General features: G+C 42.0%; 1 protein-coding gene across 4 annotated transcripts in view; it reads right to left on the bottom strand.

The window, feature by feature from the left end:
• The window catches only part of LOC126298792 (osteocalcin 2-like), a 33,054-nt gene extending 30,583 nt beyond the window's left edge, over window positions 1-2,471 (bottom strand). Inside the window, exon 1 of one of the 4 annotated variants that reach the window (XM_049990255.1) lies at window positions 2,366-2,471. Coding sequence is in view for 1 of the 4 variants with exons in the window: in XM_049990254.1 (XP_049846211.1) it covers window positions 2,075-2,077 (3 nt within the window). In the remaining 3 variants the exon portion in view is untranslated. The other 3 variants (XM_049990258.1, XM_049990256.1, XM_049990254.1) reach the window with 3 other exon arrangements.
• Between the last annotated feature and the right edge of the window lie 18,349 nt (window positions 2,472-20,820).

Below are 20,820 nucleotides of genomic sequence, written 5' to 3'. Positions count from 1 at the left end.
CCGGACAGACTATCCTGGTAACTCGATATGGCACCCAGTTTCAATTTTCAGGTAGTCTCATGCAATAAACTTTCCACTAACTTGCGAACTTATTTCATCAAACTAGCGGACACTGTCCGGAAGGAGGGCCTGTAGATACAGCAGTCCGTAAATTCCAAATTCTATCACTGTGGATAATGCGCCATATACCATAGCAGGGACAGCAAAAAAATGCCTAATATTTCAAGATTACGATGCTGGAGTGGTTGCAAGATAGGCAAATAAACTGCAACGGCTCACTGAGGAAGCATGAACTGATCTTCCATAAATGAAGCAGCCGTAAAAGTATGTCGTGGATAAAATCGCTAGGATCGGAGGACACACAGTAGCGCGTTTATCGCACTAATACTGCGACCAGGACCCAATACGACAGATATAGATCAATAAAAATTTCTGGGAGGCCAATGTAACTAGCGACATGGCTAAGGGAAGATCGCATAATCTTGTTAATACTGCTGCAACGTCCAGTACCTGAAGCAGGGGTACTGGACATGCCATGGAATAATGGAAATTGTCATCGATATCACACCCTCAATCGATTTTTAATCAAACATAAGGGACCTTCGGTGATCATTTTGACAGTTCTTTCAGACAGTTACTCATTGTAAACGTTACTGCTTTGGTGAAGTATAATAAATGCAGTGTGTAAACAGTATAAATCGTTTCCTACGTCATAGTACGTAAGTTTTGCATTTATCTCGTTTTGTTTTCGATAGATACACTGCAGGTAGAACTCTCGAGCATCAAAGTCAAATTAATTTCCAGTCAGGCAGAAGTGCGATTTAAGCGGTCAATATTTCCCCGGGTGCCGCCTCTGATTTCGTGTTAGCACGAAACGGCGTCATTATGCCAGCACTGGTGCAAGCAACAGACACTGCCCTCCCCCTCACCGCTCCGCACCCCTCAACAGCCGCAACGCGGAGAGACGACCGTTACCGACAGCCACCGCGCCAATCATCAACTCACCGTGGACAAACAATATGGCTACTACACGTGTAAACAAAGCTGACACTCGGCGCAGTGGCTGACGGGAGCGACCGTAAAAGCATTTATCATTTACAGTCGCTCCCATCAGCCACCGCTCCGAGTCTCAGCTTTGCGCGAACAATACTGTCAAGTTATATCCGCCGTATTTGGATACGCAAATTACTGCACCGGAAGCGATTTCCAGTTACGACTACGATGCTTTATCACAGTAACAAAAAAAGTTGAGAATCGTTAAAGCAGCTGTAATGGAAACATTTTCAAATTACACTTCCGCTACACACCTCGAGACTAACTGCAATACGCAGTTACGGAGATACAAGCATATGGAATAAATCGAATCATCGCAACGGAAACTATGACGAAAATAATAGAGTATGAAAAACAGACCGATAAATCAACGAGGTATTCTAACTCTTGCCGAAAGAGCAGTTCCTCATACAGACATCTTAATCATCTCAAAACAAACGAGAATATGAGAACCAATGAGAAAGTATGCACCGGGATGTGACATAGCTGCTACTATAACGTAACATGTTCAAAGCAGACTATCTTACATTTCTCTAACGCAAGATAAAACACTATCAATCACTTCGCAATATAATTTGCGATATTGCTGTTCACATGAAACTTCGATGCACTGCACAAACCATTTAATAACCTAAAAGGTTAAGGACCGCGCCCCCACCTCGTTTCACTAGAACGTACACCGGGACACCAAACAAAGTATACGACGCATATAAACCTCTCTTAATTAAAATAGCTTCAGAATCATTTACAATCTGTAGCGTCTATTGCATATCTTACAAATATTTTTTTGTACGGATCCGCGTAAATATTTACAAGAATCAGAGCGGGGCTAAAGTTAAAGATGGCCCAGTATTGCATTCATAAATTTTATAGCCTGACACTCTAAGTAATAAGCATTAATTGTTTATTCTCATTTTACTATTACTAGATATTTCATTAAATCTACAGTTACTCGCAGAATTCAGATAACTTTTACGCTTCGACAAGATACGAGCACTCAACACTCTTAGGGAAACTATACCATAAACGTATTGTTTCAAAGTTACAATGTTTCTATTCGCGACGAGCTTCAGACGCGGAAATTTCAACACTGCGGCGTTCCATAAGCCTTTGGAACGAAGTTTGGAGAGCTGTTGTAGCAGCAAATATGGCCGCTCAAAGCTAACACTTTTGAAAATCACCAACATACACGCAAAAATTAAACCACCTTGCAATTACTTCTTACCACCTCACAGCAATTCAATCAAAACACATCTGAAAGAACATATACGTAACGCAAGTAAACAGCCAAAAACATGTGAACAAAACTCACCGATAAGCTACCTGGACTGAGAGACCTCTACACTCAACTCGTGCACGTGCCACGTTGCAGTTGTATTGGCGGGATCCCTGCACTCCGTCACACCAAAGACATTATTATCCAACCGACAAACCAAATCCTCAAACTTAGTTCCCACTGTCTGGATTACTGACGCCAGTTATTATTTCCAAAACCTTCACATTTTCCAGTAACGCCGCATTCCATATGACGTCAACTGAAGTACTGCAAGCGGATATGAATGTCGCTAGCGTGTATAAACTTTATGTCTTATGGAAATACGAGATAACAGAAAAACATGTTGGTCTTTTAACAGATATAAAACAAAAAAAAAGTGAGTGTTTCGGTTGAAAGTTGCGTTCCTCGTAGGAATAAAAGTAGTTATTACAGGTAATCGAACATATACAAGTGTCTGAAAAATATTGTAAACTCACGCTGCATTGCTTTATTTTACTAATATGTATATGAGTGAATAGCCACTGTACGTTTCACGCGAGCTGTGCATTCATATCTATGGTATCATTGTTTATTATATAAAACTGTAGGTTCGAAAAAAGTTGATTAATGTTAAATGTTTTATTAATTTAAAAGAATTAGGACACGTAAATATTTAGGTTTAACAGCTTTTTCGGATATGAATCATTGTGCTCATGAGACATTTAAGGATTTCTAAGATTTTTTCCTTAGGTGGATGAAGAAAAACTTGAGAACGACAGTAGACTTAACTAACTAAATTAACATCTACATCCATACTCCGCAAGCCACCTGACGGTGTGTGGCGGAGGGTACCTTGTGTACCTCTATCGGTCCTTCCTTCTATTCCAGTCTCGTATTGTTCGTGGAAAGAAAGGTAGTCGGTATGCCTCTGTGTGGGCTCTAATCTCTCTGATTTTATCCTCGTGGTCTCTTCGCAAGATATACGTAGGAGGGAGGAATATGCTGCTTGACTCCTCGGTGAAGGTATGTTCTCGAAACTTCAACAGAAGTCCGTACCAAGCTACTGAGCGTCTATCTTGCAGAGTCTTCCACTGGAGTTTATCTATCACCTCCGTAACTCTTTCGTCATTACTAAATGATCCTGTAACGAAGCGCGCTGTTCTCCGTTGGATCTTCTCTATCTCTTCTATCCACCCTACCTGGTACGGATCCCACATCGGTGAGCAGAATTCAAGCAGTGGGCGAACAAGTGTACTGTAACCTACTTCCTTTGTTTTCGGACTGCATTTACTTAGGATTCTTCCAATGAATCTCAGTCCGGCATCTGTTTTACCGACGATTAATTTTATACGGTCATTCCATTTTAAATCACTCCTAATGCCTACTCCCAGATAATTTATGGAATTAACTGCTTCCAGTTACTGACCTGCTATATTGTAGCTAAATGATAAAGGATCTTTCTTTCTATGTATTCACAGCACATTACATTTGTCTATATTGAGATTCTATTGCCATTCCCTGCACTATGCGTCAATTCGTTGCAGATCCTCCTGCATTTCAGTACAATTTTCCATTGTTAAAACCTCTCGATATGCTATAGCATCATCCGCAAAAAGCCTCAGTGAACTTCTGATGTTATCCACAAGGTCATTTACATATATTGTGAATAGCAACGGCCCTACGACACTCGCCTGCGGCACACCTGAAATCACTCTTACTTCGGAAGACTTCTCTCCATTGAGAATGACATGCTGCGTTCTCTTATCTAGGAACTCTTCAATCCAATCATACAATTGGTCTGATAGTCCATATGCTCTTAGTTTGTTCATTAAACGACTGTGTGGAACTGTATCGAACGCCTTGCGGAAGTCAAGAAACACGGCATCTACCTGGGAACCCGTGTCTATTGCCCTCTGAGTCTCGTGGACGAATAGCGCGAGCTGGGTTTCACACGATCGTCTTTTTCGAAACCCATGCTGATTCTTAAAGAGTAGATTTCTAGTCTCCAGAAAAGTCATTATACTCGAACATAACACGTGTTCCAAAATTCTACAATTGATCGACGTCAGAGATATAGGTCTATAGTTCTGCAAATCTGTTCGACGTCCCTTTTTGAAAACGGGGATGACCTGTGCCCTTTTCCAATCTTTAGGAACGCTACGCTCTTCTAGAGACCTACGGTACAGCACTGCAAGAAGGGGGACAATTTCCTCCTCGTACTCTGTGTAAAGTCGAACTGATATCCCATCAGGTCCAGCGGCCTTTCCTCTTTCGAGAGATTGCAATTGTTTTTCTATCCCTCTGTCATCTATTTCGATATCTACCATTTTGTCATCTGTGCGACAATATAGAGAAGGAACTACAGTGCATTTCCTTAGGATTATACGAAAAGTATTTGCCCCTAATAGCTTCTTTCTGGTTTGGAAAATAGTGATCGCGAAAACCTCTGTGGTAATGGGATACAATATGAATATCCACATATATAAATATGCGATAACAGACAGATATTTGATTTCGAAAACTTCAGGTGGATAAGCTGTTAGGTCAACATAAGCGTATAGATAAGGTTGAAAATATCACATTTTGCAGCGTGTCTTTTTTAAGTGAATTATGCAGAATCAAAAGTGGAAATAATTCACTCTTTGTACTGCGCTAATAGGATTTCTATCCATATCACTCTATAGGTAATAGAAAATCCCGTAAAAGTGGCTTCGAGTCATTGTGATTATACACAGTACAAATTGTGGATGCGTCATGTGACTTTCACATGTAGCTAAGGCCTCCCTTTACTAACACACAAGCAGTACGTAGAGCTACCAAACGAGCGTTGAAGGCACAGGGGACGATGAAGTAAACAGATATATGTTAGAGGAATAATAAAGAAGGTTATTGTTCCCTGCCCAACAACATAGGATGTGTCAAAAGGAGTGGTCAGAACTTCGAAACCGGATTACTCGTGTGAAAATAAGCAGAAAAAGTTATATTAGTATGGACCCGTAACTGAAAAGTTTCTGAGGTACGTCATTCACACATATACAAACATCAAAAAAGTTTTGCATCACCTCGGTTCCGAGAGTTCCGGAAACTGTACAGAAGATTGGAATAGAGATCAACATAAACATCGTTTCCGCCCTTTTTATTGCTCATGAAAACCACACACTGCATGTTTTACTACCATACAGCGAGACCTACAGAGGTGGTGATCCAGACTGCTGTACACACCGGTACCTCTGATACCCAGTAGTACGTCCTCTTACATTCATGCATGTCTGTATTCGTCGTGGCATGCTATCCACAAGTTCATCGAGGGACTGTTGGTCCAGATTGTCCCACTTCTCAACGGCGATTCGGCGTAGAGTCCTCAGAGTGACTAGTTAATCACGTTGTTCATAAACAGCCCTTTTCTATATATTCCAGGTATGCTCGGTAGTTTTCATGTCTGGAGAACATGCTGGCCACTCTAGTCGAGCGATGTCGTTATCCTGAAGAAAGTCAATCACAGTCACGGAGGGCAGGAATTGTCGTCGATGAAGTCGAATGCCTCGCCAATATGCTGCCGATATGGTTGCACTATCGGTCGGAGGATGGCATTTACGTATAGTACAGCCGTTATGGTGCCTTCCATGACCTCCAGCGGCGTACCTCGGCCCCACATAATGCCACCTCAAAACAGCAGGGAACCTCCACCTTGCAGCACTCGCTGGACAGTGTGTCTAAGGCGTTCAGCCTCATCGGGTTGCCTCCAAACACGTCTCCGACTATTGTCTTGTTGAAGGCACATGCGATACTCATCGGTGAAGTGAACGTGAAGCCAGTCCTAAGTGGTCCATTTGGCATGTTGTTGGGCCCATCTGTACTGCGTTGCATGGTGTCGTGGTTGCAAATATGGACCCCACCAAGGACGTCGTGAGTAAAGTTAAGCATCATGCAGTCTATTGCGCACAGTTTGAGTCCTGTGGCTACACGAAAAGTATTATTCAACATGATGGCGTTGCTGTCAGGTTTCCTCCGAGTCATAATCCGTAGGTAGCGGTCATCCACTGCATTAGTAGCCCTTGGGCGGCCTGTGCGAGTCATGTCATCGACAGTACCTGGCTCTCATCTCCTCCATGTCCGAACAACATCGCTTTGGTTCACTCCGAGACGCCTGGACACTTCCTTTGTTGAGAGCCCGTCCTGGCACAAAGTAACAATGCGGAACCGATCGAACGTCGGCATTGACCGTCTAGGCACCAGCTGTGTACCTCCTTCCTGGTGGAATGACTGGAACTGATCGGCTGTCGGACCCCCTCCGTCTAACAGGCGCTGCTGATGCATGGTTATTTACATCTTTGGGCGGAGTTAGTGACATCTCAGAACAGTCAAAGGGACTGTGTCTGTGATACAATATCCACAGTCAACGTCTGTCTCAGGACTTCTGGAAACTGGGGTGATGCAAAACATTTTTTGATGTGTGTAGTATATCAGCTGAAACAGGTTTTCATTTGGTTTATATTGTTTTGCAGTTTACGAATACCATATTGCATCCACACAAAATGTTAGAAGTACCTAAATACAGTATTTGCCTCAGTGCCGTAATGGGTTCTTTAGATCCTGAAATACATTTAGAATAATGCGTTCTGGCTCAGATGCTGCCACAAGTCACCCAAGAAGCAAGGCTTTCTTACTGATAAATCTTGCGTAAATAATCTACATAATCCTTTGGAAAGAAGCTCAGCGCATCTGAGCAAGTGAACGTGGAGAATAAGTATTTGGCCTACCTCTAGCTATCCAGTCTACATCTACAGACATATGGCGCAAGCCACAGTACGGTGCGTGGTGGAGGGTTAGCGAGGGATAAACAACTGTCTAAATGCCTCCCTAATGAGCTCTAATTTCTTGTACCTTATCTTGCGGTGTTGGCGAGAGCAGAATCGTTATGCAGTCAGATTCAAATGCTCGTACTGTAAATTTTCTCAATAGCAGTCCTCGAAAAGAATGTCGATATTCCTCCAAGGATTCCGAATTGTGTTCTGAAGCATCTCTGTAGAACCTGCTTGTTGTTTGAACATACCGGCAAGAAATCTAGCAGGCCACCTCGGATCTGCTTCAATATCTTCCTTTAATCCCACTTGTAAGGGATCCCAAATAGACGAACAAATTAGGGGTATAAAAAGAGAGCTGGGATAGTTTTAATCTATTCAGTATAGTGGCTCTTACTGGGTGACACGTGGGAACGTTGTGGGAACGTTGCACTGATGATGTCACCACGCACACTCCCCCTCCTCCCCCCACTTCCCTTCCCCTCTTCCGCTTCCCAGCCCCTCCCCCACTTGCAAACTGATGGGAAAAATACTCATTCTGTGCAGAGCCGTTAGGGATAAGAGACGTAAGGTACTGTCTTTTGAACTGTGTTCATTCATTTATGTGTGTACTGTCCTGCTGGAACAATTTCCTAAATACTGGCAGGGAAACTGAAGTGTCAATTACTCTAAAACCTTGCTGCTTGAAAGTAAAATAAACACAATTACTAAAAATTGGAAGGATGATAGAAAAATGCTCTTGTGAAAAAAAAACCAGGATACACACACAGAAAAACGCTCAAACATCGATAAGCGAAACAAGAAACCATGATATCGCCTACACATCGAAAAACGCTTTGTAACTCACCACATATGGTGGAAAACTTCGAACTACACATAGAGAACATCTGAAAAACTCTGACAAAAAACACTTGTTCTAATATCACACTGCTTGCTAAAGACTTTATCTGTACGAGTATAAAAACACACATACATCGAATAACATGATGAAATAGTCACACAACCAAACCAGATATCACAACAGATAATATCAACAAAAATTGTTATAATTACACAGTTTCAAGAAAAGATAGTGAACCAAAACCATAAACTGCTCTACACACACAAAAGAGCATGTAGTAAATTGTTGCGTAGTGAAAAAACAGCGGTTCAATAACGTTGGTAAGAGCCCTCCAATGCAAAAGACGGAACAGCTGCCGCCTGCGAATCTAAGTAAATCGCGGGCCACTACTGCCGACCCTCTGCCGAAATGGCGTCTGTCATTCAATTGACGGTGCAACGTTGGCTGGCACGCAGCCACAGGTGGTGGGCTCCCGTGGCTTGTGTGCGGCTATTGTGTCAGCCAGCTGACTTCCGTAACGCGGTACCTGCTCGAGCCTTTTGTTACGCTACCTGCTCACGGCCGGCATTGTCCCGGCTCAGGTGTGCGCGCGCTCAGTAGAAGCCAACAGGTCTCTGCCTGTCAAAGACAATGGTAACGCCTGCACATTGGCAGGACATAGGCTCTCAGGCTAACATGTTGAGACAGGTAGACTACCGGACTAACTCCAATTTGCTGGTCAGAGTTCCTGCAATCCTACTGGCTGCCGCCAAAATACGACGAGGAGCTTGATGTTATACAAATCCTACCCCCTCCACATTCGTCTTCATTCTCTTTTAGTTCATAGCTGTGATTGTTTGTCTCTCTGTGGTCACCATGAAGTGTTCCTCATCCACCAGCTGTGCCAGCTGCAAACACCTGAGACTGGATAAAGAAGAATCGCCATGCAAGTACATATTATCGTCCTCAACAATTCAGTTTTCGATAAAACATTGTGTCTGTGTTTGTGTACAAGTTCCTCAGGAGCTATATCTCTTGTAGATTCGAAGGAGGCAACTAATCCTATACTTCAGTGATAGTTTGCTGTCCTGTTACTTCGTACCATGTATGCATGTATATATGTGTCTGCAACTTCCTCAGCAGTTATACACTTGTAGATCGCTAGGAGGTTACTCTTTCTATATTTCAGTAAGAGTTCGCTGTCCTATCCCTACTTGCCATGTATCTGTGTACAAGTTCATCAGCAGCTATTGCACTTGTAGACTGGTAGCTGGCAACTCTTCCTACACCTCGGTGATAGTTTGCTGTCCTGTCTGTTCATACCATGTCTCTCTCTCCCTCCCTCTCTCTCTCTCTCTCTCTCTCTCTCTCTCTCTCTCTCTCTCTCTCTCTCTCTCTCTCTGTGTGTGTGTGTATGTGTGTGTGTGTGTGTGTGTGTGTGTGTGTGTGTGTGTATTTTAGAGAGGGAAAGAGAGAGAGAGAGATGGATAGAGAGAGAGAGAGAGATCAAAACTTTCTTTGCTGTGCCGGCCGGTGTGGCCGAGCAGTTCTAGGTGCTTCAATCTGTAGCCACACGACCGCTATGGTCGCAGGTTCGAATCATGCCTCAGGCATGGATGTGTGTGATGTCCTTAGATTAATTAGGTTTAAGTAGTTCTAAGTTCTAGGGGGCTGATGACGTCGGATGTTAAGTCCCATAGTGCTCAGAGCTATTTTAACATTTTTTTCTTTGTTGTTGTTACAGAACTCATTCATCAGATTCAGGAGTAATTAGTTTGGGAACTGGAGGTTGAAAAATGTCGGTTGATGAGGCTATACAGGCCCCTCAGATCAAAGAACAGCCTGCAGCTGCGATTCCACCAGCACATCGGGAGCGTTAAGTACATAATTTAGTGTTCAAATATCGTAGGATATGTAAACAGGCACAGGACTCCATTTCCAGTCGCCAGATTCGAACTTGGGTTCTCTGCTGGGCATGATGAAGAGGATGGTGGGGCTATGCCCATGGATAATTCCTGATGACAGATTAACAACATTTATTGATCAACTGCAGTACATTGGTTGCTGATCCTTTGGGCGAGATTGGCTTCTACTCATAATAGTCTCAGTGGCCAAGAGGGTGGCCAGTGGATGCTCACAAGTGTGTCCACTGTTGAGGTTATAGCTGCCCAGGGATAAATGGAATCTGCTACCTCAGCAGCAGTGCTTCAGCTTTGCTGGATCATGCTACAGTGGTTGGAACCACCTGCTGTGGGCCTCTGTTGTGACTGTGGCTGCCGAGCATGACAGTGGTGGCAGTGGGACAGGACAGTGCCCTGTCTCAGCGACCATCCCTTGTGGTGGCTGTCTGGCATCAGGAGGCGAGGGTCCCTGGCTCTAGCCCTGGCCATGGTGTTCATGGAGGTAGCATCCCATCATGGTGCAAAGATGCATCACCACGACGTGCCCTAGGCGGTCCAATGACAGTGGTGGTGGTGACTACAGCAGCGGCGTCACTCTGGCACCTCCTAAGTGACGACCTGCATTAGAACAGCAGCTATTACGATGACTGCGAAGACAGCGACGATTCCGAACTCGTGGCAGCACAGATTGACACAGGCCCTGCATCATTTCAACACCTCATGATGATTGATGATTACGAGCTGTCTTCTGGTCCTTAAGTATGGCTTGCTGCCACTAATGTTTATGGTTCTTCCTCCTCTTTAGGTTGGTGGAATATTCTGGTGTTGCTTGACTGGAGTAGCTGACCCATTTACTGCCATCTATGTTGACACCCTGGCGTGCAGTGAGGTGCTTCTTGTCACATCGTCTGCTGGTCAGTGACACAGTGTTCTCCTTCGCATTACAGAACTCAGCACTCTGCCAAACCACTTGTGTCATGGTACCATAACACTGAGCTGTGCAACATAATGTAACACACATGTGACTTCTGACTCCCAATATTCCTTCACATTTTAACTAACTTCATCACTGTGAAATTCCTACCTTTCACTAACTTTATTGCTCTAATCATTAGCCTTTCTGCATTCTCCCCTATTGCAGTAAGAATGCGTCCCCCCCATTCTACTTGTGCATCTATTTACACATGACTATATTTGCATGGTTTTGAACCCTCTACCAATGCTGGTCTTGTGCGATAACTACATGGCTCACTTCCTTTGACACTATATATTGTGACTTGTCACTATTAATTACACCACACTTCTCACACTTGTACACCATAGTTCCTTCTGGTCCTTGAGCACTCCTAATCATTGCCTTTGTGACTGCTCACTGATTATATTGCCTTGTTGGGGGTTGATGTTCTGAACTGTTCGAACCCGTAGACTGAAGGTTGGGAGCGGTAGAATTTGGGCAACTCTTTTCTTGAACAAGAAATATATTACTCCAATCACCACAAGGAATACACAAGCGACTGATGTTGAAGAACTGGTCGCTACTAATAGGTTTTTTTATGTTAAATATACGGTACAGATTGTTGTTCTTCTGATTGCTTATAACATTTAAATAGCATTTACAGTCAATTTTCTCACAAGATACCTGTTGTTTTTATGTAATTAAAGCTTAAAAATAATTAAAAATCGTGATTGAAAACGCCCTGTTATTGACTGATTCTGTGGTGATGTCACAGGCTAGTAATTCGACGAAGCTATACTTGTGTTATAGAAATGTTAGCCGAAGTTACGAGGTTTTTACGCACTTTTACTGCAAACACTTTAACTATTTAGTAATGGAAAATGCAATTACAATTTTTAAGTAATAGCAGAAAGAAATTTTGTGAACGCTGACAGTGGAAGCCTTGCGAAAGTTGATCTTTTATGCTCCATCCATTTAGAGCGGCGATATGTGCAATGACGGCCATTCTTCTTCCTGCTCACTGCAACATCATTAAACACACTCAAGATTGTCGACCATCACTCAAAGTACAAAAAAAAAGTTCTTGGTAAAACGTAGAGCTAATTTCCTGTGTAGAAGACACTCAGCAGAGAGACTGTAACTGTCAGGTGTTCGGTAGCGCAACGGAAAGCGCGTACAGTAGAGTTGTGGCAATTCGTGAATGAGTCGTAAGAATCGAATCGTGATACGGACGAATCGTCGTTCAAAAGAATCGTAAGAACGATTGCGTGTTTCCGAGTCGTGAAGATTCCAAGTTCCAGCGATTCATTGTTTCTTAGTACGCTATGCTTCGAAGGCAACTTCCGAATCATGCCGAGTCGTGCTGAATGATTACGACCACCAGATGGCAGTCAAGTGGAGGATGCGTGTGAACGGAGGAAGCTCGGAACGAACAAACGAAGTTCGCAGGCCGTAATATTACTCGTGAAAACCAAGCTGGCACTTGGCGGTGGCTAACGGGAACAAGCGTAAAGGCATTTCCCATTTACTATCGCTACCATCAGCCAGATTCATATTAAATTTTAGTGAAGTAATGTCACTGTATACGATTTACCGAGCGAGGTGGCGCAGTGGTTAGCACACTGGACTCGCATTCGGGAGGACGACGGTTCAATCCCGTCTCCGGCCATCCTGATTTAGGTTTTCCGTGATTTCCCTAAATCGTTTCAGGCAAATGCCGGGATGGTTCCATTGAAAGGGCACGGCCGATTTCCTACCCTAACCCGAGCTTGAGCTCCGTCTCTAATGACCTCGTTGTCGACGGGACGTTAAACCCTAATCACCACAACCACCACCACCACTGTATACGATTGAATCCTACTGTTTAGAAGTATGTCGTCTTCTCACGTAAATAGTAGTGATAGCGGCAAGTTCGCAGAGAAATTAAAAGCAAAGTACCTATGCTTTGCATTTAGAAGAAATGAAAGTTAAGCAAAATTTGCTGTGTGGGAGGGTTGTCAGCTGCGTTATGAATTACAAGGGTGATGTGGACTTTGAAAGACATCTTAGCACAGAAAAACATAGGATGATATGAGCCAAATCACGTCTGCCTCACTGCTAGTTTTTGTTACTATAAAACAGACGTCTGTAGTTACATACTTTCAAGCCACACAACCAAACTGGCGTACCGCGTAATTTTGCACCACCTTTCGCACAAATCGACTCCTCTTTCCTGGCATACTGAAATAAAACAATAGATGCAATCAAATCAAACGTGACCTTTCATCAATTAAGGCATTACACGTATAACTCGAGAATCACACTTGTAACGTCATATGCATGTTTACTCATAAATAAACTATTTCTGGCATGTCTTATCATGACACAGCTCGATTCTAACCTCATTGACAATTTCAGACATGTCCTGTCATCTGTGAGTACGATGTAGAACTTTTTGCATTCCGTAAGAATCGTCCCATCGCAGACTAGAATGAATCGTGAAAGAATCGTGAACGAATCGTAGGAATCTATTTGCAATGTGAGATTGAATCGTAGGAATCGAATCGGGAAAAAGAATCGTGTTGCCCAACTCTAGCGTACAGCTCTAGTGCAATAGATAGCAGTTGTTTCGATTGCGGGGTGCATTGTATATAGATTAACATTAGTCTTATTCTGAGAAACGGACAACACAGGACAAATGCATTTACTTTGCGAACAAACAATTCATTAATGAAAAGTATTGCTAGTAATGAAGACATAACTATACGTCCGCTGTACAACGAGGTGCAGGATGATGAGGTTATACGGAGCCATATAAAGCGTCTACAACATGTAGGTGACGCAAACCAAAGTACTGTTATGTTTGTGAGTGTAAACTAACGTTAGCGTCTGAAGCAGAAGATGATGAAACTGGAAAAGTTTAAACAATATGAATCCTAACTTCTCAGCACGAATATAGCAACATAGTTTATAACAAAGCGAAAAGTATATGGTCATATTAACTAGAAAATGTCTTTTTAAACGTGACGTGTATGAACAGCGATTGCAAATGTAAGCATGTGTAAACAGCATGGAAAACACAACAATAGTGTTTCTCATCGCTGTGGTGAAGTTTTGTAATTGTGATTTGGTTTCCATACGAGACGACTGTCGAGTCGTTTTACAAATAAGTTAAAATATTTTTTCGGATTAGATTCGAACCAGCGATCGATGGACATCGTCTTATAAAATTCGACAGTTTATCGCTCTAATAACTGATCTACGGAATACTTGAGGTGCAGTTAGGTGGAACGACAATTTTCACTAGGAGTTTAAATTCGCTGCATAATGTTATCCTTCGTTGTAAAAGTGGGAGAGCATATCTCAGAGATAATGTTAACTCCACAATCACACTTTTAATGAATTTCTTGATGAATGGGCCTGCAGAGAAATATATATCTTGAAAAAGCATTCTAAGTAAGGTTCCAGTATTACTGCTTAAAACATGTTGAGTATTACGACAGCTCTTTCGGAAGATTTCCATTTTCAAGTACCGAGTTTACAAAGTATGAGAATTACAATGTGCTATAGATCTGCCCTACCCCCATGAACCATAGACCTTGCCGTTGGTGGGGAGGCTTGCGTGCCTCAGCGATACAGATAGCCGTACCGTAGGTGCAACCACAACGGAGGGGTATCTGTTGAGAGGCCAGACAAACGTGTGGTTCCTGAAGAGGGGCAGCAGCCTTTTCAGTAGTTGCAGGGGCAACAGTCTGGATGATTGACTGATCTGGCCTTGTAACACTAACCAAAACGGCCTTGCTGTGCTGGTACTGCGAACGGCTGAAAGCAAGGGGAAACTACTGCCGTAATTTTTCCCGAGGACATGCAGCTCTACTGTATGGTTAAATGATGATGGCGTCCTCTTGGGTAAAATATTCCGGAGGTAAAATAGTCCCCCATTCGGATCTCCGGGCGGGGACTACTCAAGAGGATGTCGTTATCAGGAGAAAGAAAACTGGCGTTCTACGGATCGGAGCGTGGAATGTCAGATCCCTTAATCGGGCAGGTAGATTAGAAAATTTAAAAAGGGAAATGGACAGGTTAAAGTTAGATATAGTGGGAATTAGTGAAGTTCGGTGGCAGGAGGAACAAGATTTCTGGTCAGGTGACTACAGGGTTATAAACACAAAATAAAATAGGGGTAATGCAGAAGTAGGTTAAATAATGAATAGGAAAATAGGAGTGCGGGTAAGCTACTACAAACAGCATAGTGAACGCATTATTGTGGCCAAGATAGATACGAAGCCCACGCCTACCACAGTAGTACAAGTTTATATGCCAACTAGCTCTTCAGATGACGAACAAATTGAAGAAATGTATGATGAAATGAAAGAAATTATTCAGATAGTGAAGGGAGATAAAAATTTAATAATCATGGGTGACTGGAATACGAGAGTAGGAAATGGGAGAGAAGGAAACGTAGTAGGTGAATATGGATTGGGGATAAGGAACGAAAGAGGAAGCCGCACGGTAGAATTTTGCACAGAGCACAACCTAATCATAGCTAACACTTGGTTCAAGAATCATAAAAGAAGGCTGTATACATGGAAGAATCCTGGAGATACTAGAAGGTATCAGATAGATTATATAATGGTAAGACAGAGATTTAGGAACCAGGTTTTAAATTGTAAGACATTTCCAGGGGCAGATGTGGACTCTGACCACAATCTATTGGTTATGACCTGTAGATTAAAACTGAAGAAACTGCAAAAAGGTGGGAATTTAAGGACATGGGATCTGGATAAGCTGAAAGAACCAGAGGTTGCACAGAGTTTCAAGGAGAGCACAAGGGAACAATTGACAGGAATGGGGGAAGGAAACACAGTAGAAGAAGAACGGGTAACTCTGAGGGATGAAGTAGTGAAGGCAGCAGAGGATAAAGTAGGTAAAAAGACGAGGGCTGCTAGAAATCCTTGGGCAACAGAAGAAATATTGAATTTAATTGATGAAAGGAGAAAATATAAAAATGCAGTAAATGAAGCAGGCAAAAAGGAATACAAACGTCTCAAAAATGAGATCAACAGGAATTGCAAAATAGCTAAGCAGGGATGGCTAAAGGACAAATGTAAGGATGTAGAAGCTTATCTCAATAGGGGTAAGATAGATACTGCAGACAGAAAAATTAAAGAAACCTTTGGAGAAAAGAAAACCACTTGTATGAATATCAAGAGGTCAGATGGCAACCCAGTTCTAAGCAAAGAAGGGAAGGTGGAAAGGTGGAAGGAGTATATAGAGGGTTTATACAAGGGCGATGTTCTTGAGGACAATATTATGGAAATGGAAGAGGATGTAGATGAAGATGACATGGGAGATACGATACTGCGTGAAGAGTTTGACAAAGCCCTGAAAGACCTGAGTCGAAACAAGGCCCCTGGAGTAGACAACATTCCATTAGAACTACTGACAGCCTCGGGAGAGCCAGTCCTGACAAAACTCTACCATCTGGTTAGCAAGATATATGAGACAGGCGAAATACCCTCAGACTTCAAGAAGAATATACTAATTCCAATCCAAAAGATAGCAGGTGTTGACAGATGTGAAAATTACCGAACTATCCGTTTAATAAGTCACGGCTGCAAAATACTAACACGAATTCTTTACAAACGGATGGAAAATGTAGTAGAAGCTGACCTTGGGGAAGATCAGTTTGGATTCCGTAGAAATATTGGAACACGTGAGGCAATACTGACCCTACGACTTATCTTAGAAAGTAGATTAAGAAAAGACAAACCTACTTTTCTAGCATTTGTAGACTTAAAGAAAGCTTTTGACAATGTTGACTGGAATACCCTTTTTCAAATTCTGAAGGTGGCAGGAGTAAAATACAGGGAGCGAAAGGCTATTTACAATTTGTACAGAAACCAGATGGCAGTTATAAGAGTCGAGGGACATGAAAGGGAAGCAGTGGTTGGGAAGGGAGTGAGACAGGGTTGTAGCCTCTCCCCGATGTTGTTCAATCTGTATATTGAGCAAGCAGTAAAGGAAAAAAAAAAAGAAAAATTCGGAGTAGGTATTAAAATCCATGGAGAAGAAATAAAAACTTTAAGGTTCACCGATGACATTGTAATTCTGTCAGAGACAGCAAAGGACTTGGAAGAGCAGTTGAACGGAATGGATAGTGTCTTGAAAGGAGGATTTAAGATGAACATCAACAAAAGCAAAACAAGGATAATGGAATGTAGACGAATTAAGTCGGGTGATGCTGGGGGAATTAGATTAGGAAATGAGACACTTAAAGTAGTAAAGGAGTTCTGCTATTTGGGGAGCAAAATAACTGATGATGGTCGATGTAGGGAGGATATAAAATGAAGACTGGCAATGGCAAGGAAAGCATTTCTGAAGAAGAGAAATTCGTTAACATCGAGTATAGGTTTAAGTGTCAGGAAGTCGCTTCTGAAAATATTTGTATGGAGTGTAGCCATGTATGGAAGTGAAACATGGACGATAAATAGTTTGGACAAGAAGAGAATAGAAGCTTTCGAAATGTGGTGCTACAGAAGAATGCTGAAGATTAGATGGGTAGATCACATAACTAATGAGGAAGTATTGAATAGGATTGGAGAGAAGAGAAGTTTGTGGCACAACTTGACTAGAAGAAGGGATCGGTTGGTAGGACATGTTCTGAAGCATCAAGGGATCACCAGTTTAGTATTGGAGGGTAGCGTGGAGGGTAAAAATCGTAGAGGGAGACCAAGAGATGAATAGACTAAGCAAATTCAGAAGTATGTAGGTTGCAGTAGGTACTGGGAGATGAAGAAGCTTGCACAGGATAGAGTAGCATGGAGAGCTGCATCAAACCAGTCTCTGGACTGAAGACCACAACAACAACACCATAGATCTGTCGGAATTTTAGGCTTAATTGTTATAAGTGAAGAATTTCATGAATTATTTTGGTATAACAGAAACTGCAGTCGTAATTTTCATTATCATGAATTACACGAACATTATGTAAGTAAGAGGGACACTTACGTCTACGTTTTCCTAACGCATATGTAACATCTGGTGTGATTGTATCTTGTGACTGTTTTAATTAAATTTCACGTAAAATTCTAAAATATCTATTTCACGTCGATTTTGTACTGTTTTATACAGTGTGGCGTAGTGTTTTGGTACAATATTTCTTGTAACTCTTGACCGTTCATACCACAGATGTTTTATATCTACACCGTTACAGACTACGACCAGAGGTGATTTTATCTTTAGGTATCTCAAGTATTGTATCCTATCTTTGGTTCTGAACTTATGCCTTCATTTTTCTGACATATAAATAATATTTGGTTCAACTGTTCTTGCTACATTTTATGTGAGTTCGAAACATTTCGGTGTCGCATTGATTTTGTGCTGTTACGTTTCGTACATCAGGGTGTGATACTGTAGTGTAACTCGTAAATATTTAGCGTAATTTATGACAGCTGACACCACAGATGCCTTACATTTATGTGAGAACAGACTTTCGTTAGAGATAACGATGCCATTAGGTGTCTCTGGCATGTGTATGCACTCTTTCACGCTCAACTGTCATCGATTACGTCAATAAAGTTATCTAAATAATTTTTGTTTTTGAAATCTTTGTGCTCATTAAGAATTTCCTTCGGATATATTTTTGTGTGAGTATATATCTCAAGTTCTTCCAAAATATTCATTTCTAATCCTTTTAGCGTTTTATGTAATATTGTTAAACCAGTTTCGATGTTTTGTGCTAAGTACTTTTCGGCTTTTAGATGTAGATATAAACTTTATTGGCTGTTTTCACTGACTCTTATGTGTTTCCGGAATCGTGTGATGAAATTACACCCTGTCTGACCGATGCGGAAGTCACTGCAGTTATCGCCTGTTCAAAAATGGCTCTGAGCACTATGGGACGTAACTTCTGAGGTCATCACTCCCCTAGAACTTAGAACTACTTAAAGCTACCTAACCTAAAGTCATAACACACACCCATGCCCGAGGCAGGAGTCGAACCTGTAGCGCCTAGAACCGCTCGGCTACTCGGGGCCGGCAGTCATCGCCTGTGATATTGTAAATTCGCGATTTAGAGTAGTGGGAATTTCTGGTGGTTGCGAAGTATAGTATATTTCTTAAAATGTGGTTAGTGAGAAAAGCGAATTTAATTACTGCGCTTTTGAAAAGTGTGTTAATTTCGTTGGAAATGTTACTTGAATATACTTTGGGTATTTATTTAAGTTTAGTGCGCTTCCTGTTGTCTCTAACTAGATGGATGACGTTGTATATTGTATCTTGTTTACGTTTTATTCGTTTGTTATATAATTAGGTAACAATCTTAGGGTCACAGTTGTTTTTGTAAGCTATATATTGTAGTATTTCAAGTTGTTTATAGATTTCTTCTTTCTTTGGTGGTAAATTTATTAATCTACTGATCATGGAATTGAAATATGTAAATTTATGTGAAGTGGGGTGACATGATTCACATTTATGATGCAACCGCTGTTGGTAGGCTTCCCGTATATTTTGTAAGTAGGCTGTTTAGGTTTTTATATTGGTAACGCCACGTAGCGCTCTGTATGAAAATCACTGGCTGTGCTGTGTGCAGTCTGTGGCTGGTTTGCATTGTTGTCTGCCATTGTAGTGTTGGGCAGCGGCAGCTGGATGTGAACAGCGCGTAGCGTTGTGCAGTTGGAGGTGAGCCGCCAGCAGTGGTGGATGTGGGGAGAGAGATGGCGGAGTTTTGAAATTTGTAAGACTGGATGTCATGAACTGCTATATATATTATAACTTTTGAACACTAGTAAGGTAAATACATTGTTTGTTCTCTATCAAAATCTTTCATTCGCTAACCATGCCTATCAGTAGTTAGTGCCTTCTGTAGTTTGAATCTTTTATTTAGCTGGCAGTAGTGGCGCTCGCTGTATTGCAGTAGTTCGAGTAACGAAGATTTTTGGTGAGGTAAGTGATTTGTGAAAGGTATAGGTTAATGTTAGTCAGGGCCATTCTTTTGTAGGAAATTTTTGAAAGTCAGATTGCGTTGGGCTAAAAAATACTGTGTGTCAGTTTAAGCACAGTCATGCATAATTTTTCTAAGGGGACGTTTCAATTTCAAAATTGTGTTCTGTGTTATATTTATTAATAGTTAGGTCTAAAAAATTAATTCCATTACTCGTTTCCATTTCAATAGTAAATTCTATATTAGCGCATAGGTTGTTAAAGATGTGACGAATTTTCAGCAGGTCATCATTGGTTCTATTTACAAGCATTAGTGTGTCACCCACCTATCTATGGTAGTAAATAGCTTTTTGTAGAATTGGTCAATAAAATTCTTCTGGGTTTGAGGCCGCATTATCAACTATAAAATACCGACGTTTCGGTGGCTATTGCAAGACGCCTTCCCCATGGTGTACTGCTAACGGTTGAATGAGCCCTTTTTTGGTTGCTTATACAGGGTGTTACAAAAAGGTACGGCCAAACTTTCAGGAAACATTCCTCACACACAAAGAAAGAAAATAGGTTATGTGGACATGTGTCCGGAAACGCTTACTTTCCATGTTAGAGCTCATTCTATTACTTCTCTTCAAATCACATTAATCATGGAATGGAAACACGCAGCAACAGAACGCACCAGCGTGACTTCAAACACTTCGTTACAGGAAATGTTCAAAATGTCCTCCGTTAGCGAGGATACATGCATCCACCCTCCGTCGCATGGAATCCCTAATGCGCTGATGCAGCCCTGGAGAAAGGCGTATTGTGTCACAGCAGTCCACAATACGAGCACGAAGAGTATACATTTGGTACCGGGGTTGCGTAGACAAGAGCTTTCAAATGCCCCCATAAATGAAAGTCGAGAGGGTTGAGGGCAGGAGAGCGTGGAAGCCATGGAATTGGTCCGCCTCTACCAACCCATCGGTCACCGAATCTGTTGTTGAGAAGCGTACGAACACTTCGACTGAAACGTTCAGGAGCTCCATCCTGCATGAACCACATGTTGTGTCGTACTTGTAAAGGCACATGTTCTAGCAGCACAGATAGAGTATCCCGTATGAAATCATGATAACTTG

Source organism: Schistocerca gregaria, chromosome X (assembly GCF_023897955.1).
Source record: "Schistocerca gregaria isolate iqSchGreg1 chromosome X, iqSchGreg1.2, whole genome shotgun sequence".
Taxonomy (NCBI): domain Eukaryota; kingdom Metazoa; phylum Arthropoda; class Insecta; order Orthoptera; family Acrididae; genus Schistocerca; species Schistocerca gregaria.
Note: the sequence above shows the minus strand (reverse complement) of the source record. Positions and strands in the feature narration are given on the sequence as shown.